This window comes from Pseudomyrmex gracilis, unplaced genomic scaffold (genome assembly GCF_002006095.1).
Source record: "Pseudomyrmex gracilis isolate BER0280 unplaced genomic scaffold, ASM200609v1 scaffold_2293, whole genome shotgun sequence".
NCBI lineage: Eukaryota > Metazoa > Arthropoda > Insecta > Hymenoptera > Formicidae > Pseudomyrmex > Pseudomyrmex gracilis.
Window position 1 is genome coordinate 7,439 of NW_018022877.1, and position 7,752 is coordinate 15,190.

Sequence of the window (7,752 nt, forward strand, 5' to 3'; positions counted from 1 at the left end):
TTATTTGTTAGTAAATTTGTTTGTTTATAATTTTTAGGATTTTTTGAATAATTTATTTGAATAAAGCCTTAATTTGTAAAACGCAAATATGCGACGTGAAAATTTTCTTTACTGCACGCTCCAATACCTGTCGTCCACAGCGACGCTCGCCCGTTGAGCGTCTCCGTCCGCAAAGGGTTAATGTCCCTCATTTACGTGCATATATATGTACATTACTGCATTCTTCTAGCAGCACAGTGCGCATGCGCGAAAACGCGACTTCGCAGCAACACTGCTTAGGAGTGAGTTTGTACACCCTGCGCCAGTTCTCGTTTGTGTGTGTGCCCTTATCGCTTTGATGCTCTCGTTGCTCCCGTATTCCCGACCCGGCTCGATTTTGCAACTTGCAACTCTGATGTACAGTACGCTTGAGACGGAACACACCTCATAAGTCTTTGCATTTATGTACACACAAGCTATCAAAATGCCGGTCCAAAAAGATTCGAGTATTGTAAAAATCGCTGTTCAGATGACGGATCAAGTACCACAGCTAATTGAATTTAATCAAAAGCAACCTCTAACTGGAATTATACAGGTACGATCAATTATTGTAACTTTGAAGGAGTTATTATATTCAACGAATAAAGGGGCTAATTTGAGCCAAAAACAATGTTCAAAAAATTCTTTATTCTATATTAAAGTAAGTACAGACGTTTCGATCCTGATTAGGATCTTCTTCAGTAACTAGATTAAAATAAAGATAAGGAAGAACTCAGTCCTTGTCAGTTTTACATGTTTAAAGAAACCAATTTGGCAGAACAGTAAATTTGATGTCAAAAACGACGCGACAACACTATTTTTATACAACTAACTGTGATTGCCTTCCCAATTCGACTACTGAGGCACGAAGTGAGAAGGCGATCACACGGAAAGCGAGAGATTCCAGGTTCGACTCCTGTGGTCGAAGTGTTTTTTTTTGCAATATAAGTTTTAAATTAGTTGGGGAAAATGGATATACTTATATATGTGATGCAAATCTAGCATCCTATATGAAATCACACAAAAAGTTTCAATTCAAATAATCATTTGTAAAACATTTACACTCCTAAAAATATATAAATATTTATTCAGATATATTTATACTACAAAACATCTAGTATATTGACTCCTACTACCTGTCAAAATTCCGCACTACTTGTTTTTAAACTATATGAGCTGTAATTCTTAGTTAAATTGTGAATAAAATTTATGTTTAATCAATTTGAAAGGTTTGCAATTTTGTTACCTTTAGGATTTATGTAACGGATGGGGTTTATCTGATGCTGAATCTTACTCCTTACAATTTTCTGAAAGTAACAATCAGAATTATATCACAGAGAAAAACAGAAATGAAGTAAAAAATGGTAGTATTCTAAGATTAGAGTTTTCACCATCAAAGACAGCAAGTGATATTTTGGCAAAGCTTAATAATGGAACAATAGAAGAAAAAACAACAGCTTTGGAGAAGCTAAGTATACTTAGCACAGACATGACATTTGCATTGGAATTCATAAACAAAAAAGGCTTAGCATTAATAATTTCACAAGTATGTAACTTTTACATAAAAATATAATGTGCAATATTATTAATTTTTATAATTTATTATAATAACTGATCAAATTGCAAGGTGGAAAGTGGAAAATATAAAGGAAATGCACTTGCATATTCCCTTGGATCATTTGTTGAACTGATGGACCATGGAATTGTATCATGGGATATATTAGAGACACCCTTCATTAATAAAGTAGCAAGTTATGTGAACAATCAGTCAGTAGCTCAGGATAATAGTATTGTAGAAGCTTCTCTGAGTATTTTAGAGAATATAGTCTTGAATTCGACAGGAAAATATGGACAAGTGGAGAAAGAAGTCACTTTTCCCAATCTTGTGATGCATTTGCAATGCATGAATCCACAAATTCAACAAAATGCCATAGCTCTGATAAACGCATTATTTCTGAAAGCTGATTTGTATAAGAGACGTGCGGTTTCCGCCACGTTGCAATCCAAACAAGTCAGAAATGTTTTCTTGACGAATATCATCCAATCTACTGGACAAGTTGGAACAGAAATGGCACATCAACTCTATGTGCTGCAAACGCTAATGCTGAGTCTTTTGGAGCAAAGAATGATGACAAAGATGGACCCGCAGGATCAAGATGCGCACGATAAGATTAAAGAACTTCGAAAGATTGCTTTTGACACTGAAGGTGCGACCAGTGGGGACGTAACCGCTCGCAAACAGGGACTTTTTGCTAAGGATTACAAAAAATTAGGCTTCAAATATGACATCAACCCGGCGCTCGACTTTACTGAGACTCCACCTGGCATGCTTGCGCTCGATTGTATGGTGTACTTTGCACGCAATCAAACTGAAGCTTACACAAAAGTTGTTCTCGAAAATTCATGCAGGGCGGATGAGCACGAATGTCCGTTCGGGAGAACAAGTGTGGAACTTGTTAAATTACTTTGCGAAGTACGACATGTTTAGAAGAAGTTTAAACTGTTCACGATATTATATATATAAAATTAACAAACGTTCTACTTTTTTTAGGTGTTACGTATAGGTGAAGCACCTAGTGAACAAGGACAATCTTACCATCCAATGTTCTTCACACACGATCATCCTTTTGAAGAGTTCTACTGCGCCTGTATTGTTCTTCTAAATAAAACATGGAAGGAAATGAGAGCGACCACAGAGGATTTTGTTAAAGTGTTTTCTGTCGTGCGGGAGCAGATAACAAGAGCGCTTTACTGTAAACCTACAGGACTTGACAAGTTTAAAAGTAAATTACAACAGCTGCCTTATTCAACAATTACAAACTTATGGCAGCAGGAACGAACAAACCGTGAAGAATGGGAAAGCCACGCAAGACCGATTGTTGAGCTCAGAGAGCAGATAACTCCTGAGATTTTGGAGTTGATTCAGCAACAGCGATTGGGATTTTTGGTGCAGGGTACTAGATTCATGAAGTATAGTGCAAGAGGACAAGTATATAATATTTTTTTTAAAGAAATACATCTTTGTGTATACATCTAATATATAACGTATACAGAACCGAAAGATTGCAGGAACATTGCAGAAATACATTGTAAGATTGCAATGTTGTAGCAACGCAATATTGATATAGGTAATATTGATGCAACGTTGAAGAAAGATTGCAGCAACGTTGAAATGTCCACCCTCAGAGAGATTGCAGAGCAACATCATAGCAGTATTGCGATGTAATATATTTCCAATAATGCAACAATATTGCATATACATAAATATAAAGATAAAACTGATTATTCGTGCAGATGCGAGCAAACTGTTGTGCAGTTTAATTTTTTATTGAAAACTAAAGAATTACAATTACATTGTAATTTTTACAATAACAACTTTACGGTAAAAATGATAAAATATTTGTAATTGTTTGGTTTTCAATAAAGAATGAAACACATAAACGCCCTGTATTTTGCTTATATTTGCTTGAATAATACATCGTCTCACGAGTTTATTCAATTAATAAGTGAAGATTTTTTACTCTTCAAAGCATAGTAAAATCATAATTATATTTAAAAACATTACAAATATTAAAAAGCTATAACTGTAACACTACTCACTGAAGTTTTTTTTATACGAGAGTAACTAGCAATAATGAAACTTCAGTAAATACAGAAGATGAATTATATTGTATAATTATATTGTACTTATAGAATTTACACTATAGAATGTGTCAGTGGTGAAAGCAAAGAAAACATGCAACTTTATAGTAATAGTTTTGATGGATGAATAACACCCTGATAGCAACCTGTCTGTGTTTTTGCTGTCATGTTGCCGAAAACAAAACACTTGAGTTTTCAGCAAATTTAGAAGAAGAGGAGTCAGGCATTTGTCTTTGGTTTGACATGACACGTATTCAACATGTGTTGCCGACAACTTGCTGTGTATTTGCTGTCAACGATTTATCACTAACATAAAGAGCAACATGACAACAAGTTGCCAACAACACGTGTCAAATTTCAGCAAAAATACAATATGTCGAAAACGGACAAATATATATTCATTGACACATCGCTTTGTGAAAGGAGAATTAATTCGAGATTTCACTCAAATTAATCTTTGGAGATCTGATTTAGTTCGCCGATCAACTGATTGACTTGATAAAAGGTACCGGGACCCGGAAAAAATCCTAAGATGATGGGTAGGGATTTGAACTCGAGACCTTCATATTTGCAATCCCTGCACTCAGTCCGCGAGACCTTGTTCCTTACTAAAATATAATTATTTTTGTCTACTTATTCTAAAAGACGGTTATTCATTTTTTTGACATTTAATGGGCTACAAGATAGAATAAATATATGCCAAAAGTTCTTATCAATCATACGACAAAAGTACAGAAATCGGTGTCTTATTTTGTTACCGTCATGTTGCTCTTATGTTGTTGAAAACGAATGACGAAGCAAAGAGTTTTCTATGAATAAAAGTCATTTTGTTGACAACGTAATGAGCAATAGTTGCTCTTCGTTTGCTGACACAAAATGTCTCAAATTTGCCTTCGTGTTGTCGATTACGTATGACTATGCATCATGTTTTCAGCAAATACACAGCAACTAGTTGAAAACTTCAGCTCAGCATTAAGTTACATCATTTTGCAAAACATGCTTGGCTATCAGAGCAGTTTCAAATATTGTAATTTCGGTATATATATATATACAGGGTGTCCCAGAATTGCCGTACAATCTCTCGTAGGTAGGTAGAAGAAGTAAAACTGAGTCGAAAAGTCCTGAACCATTTTTTTCTATTACATATAATAAAAGAGTAATTATTGAGTAAATCAGGCCAATCAGCGCAGACCTTTAGCCAGACGCACGTCAGTGAGCCGCGCGCCTGGTGTGTGTGAGCGCTCACTGACGTGTGCCTGGCTAAAGGTCTGCGCTGATTGGCCTGATTTACTCAATAATTACTCCTTTATTATAAATAATAGAAAAAAATGGTTCAGGACTTTTCGACTCAGTTTTACTCCTACCTGCCTACGAGAGATTGTACGGCAATTCTGGGACACCCTGTATATATATATATATATATATATATAAATACAACAACAACAACACATATGCATCAGATTTTAATATCATTACAATACTTTTGCAATGTTTCTGCAACTTTGCTACAATATTACTATTAGAAGTTTGTAATTTCATACTTTTCCCATGTCTCTGCAAGATTGCACTGTAATCTGCAAGTTTGCAATGTTGCTGTAATGTTGAAACGTTTTGTGCTGTGTGAAAAGTCACGAAAATCTTGACAAAATTCGAAATTTCCAGAGAATCAAGGACAAATTCTGGTATGTCCGTTTATCACCGAACCACAAGGTTTTTCATTACGGTGACTGTGATGAAAAGTCGGTGCCGACAATAGATGAACTCCCTACAAAGTTAGCGGTAGTCGAAATACGTGGATTGCTGATTGGTAGAGACTGTCCGCATATGAAAGATTTGCAGAGACGTAAAACCACCCATCAGTTGGCGTTCTCGTTGGTCCTCGATTCTGTTGAAGTGTCGAGTCTCGATTTTGTCGCACCTGACGAGCAAGTTTTCGATTATTGGACTGACGGCATCAATGCATTACTCGGTATAAAGATACTCAATATAAAAAATTCACGTGTAAAATTTATATGTGAACACATATATATTCATGTGTATATAAAAGTATATTTCGGCATAACATCCTGCCCCCAAAAACGGCTCTTATGACCTTATTCATATTTTCTTAGTCAATATATTGTATTTATATATAATTATTGTGCTCGTGAAAGTTTACAACTAGCAGATAGTTTAAGATCGATTGAATTCAATTCGAGTTTCCAAATGTATTAATTTACATATTTAAAAATCATATTTGCATGTATATTCAGTTTATATTGACTTCAAACTATCTGTTAGTTGTTTTTATATCGCCCATTAATATATTAGAGATAATTTTTTGTTGTTTATCGCGCATAGGAAACAGAATGATCAGTAAGGAAACTGAAAATGATTTGGAGATACTGTTATCAATGGACATTAAATTACGACTTCTTGATGCCGAAGGTATCGACATTCCGCAAGATCCACCTGCAATTCCCGAGCCACCGCCAAATTATGACTTTTGTTATGAACTGAAGTAAGGTGTTATTAATTTATTATTATAGATCTTACGTTGCTATATATTGATTTTATTAATTGTCATCAATCTTTATACATATATCAATTTTTATATTTTTTCTAATCTGTTGTATATTTTTCCTTTATAATATACACAGACCTAGACATATTCTATCATGTTTCAATCTCGTGCAAGAATAGCAAACCGAAATGTTTTTTTACATATACAAGTTTGTATAAACATATTTTGTTTTTACAAACTGCTTATAACTGTCCATAATCGTATACATTAGTGCTATCATGTCTAGTTCTTTTACACAATACTTGAATTAATTTCAAGAAAGAATGTTACACTATCATCGCGATTTATTACTGTATAATAAATTTGATTTTATATGTATATTTATATTATCAATATTTTTTTAATAATCTATGTAATTAGATTAGAATGCGATGTAATTTTAAATAAAGTCTAAAAGATCATTCTTTTACAAGATATTTATTAAAATTGGAATTTACAAAATTATATTACATTACTATGTTAAACTATGAAAAACAAAAATTTTTACAAGTGAGAATTATATATACAGGGTGTCTAACAATTACTTTAACATCTTTTGTAGGCAAGTAGAAAGAGTAAATTGAGTCGAAAAGTCCTATACCATCTTACGAGATTCGCAATAGTTATCGAGATCTTAATTAACAAAGATCCGCAAATAAGGTGGACTATTATGCGTGTAAGACCAACGCGCTTTGGGCGGGGTTACCTTTTATTATGTATACGTTATAGTATATGCTTTTGTATTAGTTTCTCCCCTACGTTGCTACCAGGCGCGTTTTTAAGACTGGTAAAACTTCGGTGCAAGGACAAAGATGAGAGGGCCCTTTAAATAATAATAATTATTATTATTGTTATTATTATTTATTAAAGGTAATTGGACAAAAGTTTTTAATGATTTTTTATTTGTATGCAAATTTAGAAACAAACACCTCTTCGAACTTTAACCGACATAAATTTGTTTGCAACATCTTCCAAATTTAAATTAATCAAAACATTTTTTTTAATTGATAATAAAGTTAGATCAGATGTTCTTTCCTGTGTCATGGTACCCCTTACGAAAAAGAACTACTGGCAATAATATATTGCGGCAGTGGTACGAAAACATTACTGGCATTCTGTGTAATTGCCAGTAATATTCTCAGTGATTCCCATAATACCTAATAATATTCTTATGTAATTGTCAGTAATATTTATATTACTGACTTTATTTATATGTAATCGGCAGTAGTTCTTTTTCGTAAGGGACTTCTTAAATAACTTTTAAGTCTTCTTAATACACTAAATGATCTTTCGGCACTCGCAACTCCGATAAGTAATGTTATGAATATTATAAATTTATAAATGTTTATCATGCACCGAGGGCCCGCAGATCCCGGGGCCCGTCGGTGCATCGCACCGGTTGCACCGACGTTAAATACGCCTCTGGTTGCTACTGTGAGTAACACTGTGAGCGCGCGAAGCGTGTAAGACAGCCCGATGGATGCTTATTCAAGGATCTTTGTTAATTAAGATCTTGGTAACTATTGCGAATCTCGTAAAATAGTGCAGGA

The 7,752-nt window shown here is 34.1% G+C and overlaps 1 protein-coding gene across 1 annotated transcript; it reads left to right on the top strand.

The window, feature by feature from the left end:
- Window positions 1-287: 287 nt before the first annotated feature.
- On the top strand, window positions 288-6,624 carry LOC109862731 (engulfment and cell motility protein 1). The gene is made up of 6 exons (XM_020442864.1): window positions 288-574; window positions 1,271-1,564; window positions 1,646-2,491; window positions 2,570-3,007; window positions 5,323-5,629; window positions 6,001-6,624. The coding sequence occupies exons 1-6, from the start codon at window positions 443-445 to the stop codon at window positions 6,162-6,164; spliced, it is 2,181 nt and encodes a 726-aa protein (XP_020298453.1). The 5' UTR covers window positions 288-442; the 3' UTR covers window positions 6,165-6,624.
- The last annotated feature ends 1,128 nt before the right edge of the window (window positions 6,625-7,752 follow it).

Bases quoted from the DNA above. Each gene is read 5' to 3' on its own strand.
- LOC109862731 (XM_020442864.1), top strand. From the start codon at position 443: ATGTACACACAAGCTATCAAAATGCCGGTCCAAAAAGATTCGAGTATT. The intron at 575-1,270 runs GTACGATCAATT...TGTTACCTTTAG, and splicing joins CTCTAACTGGAATTATACAG to GATTTATGTAACGGATGGGG. The intron at 5,630-6,000 runs GTATAAAGATAC...TATCGCGCATAG, and splicing joins CGGCATCAATGCATTACTCG to GAAACAGAATGATCAGTAAG.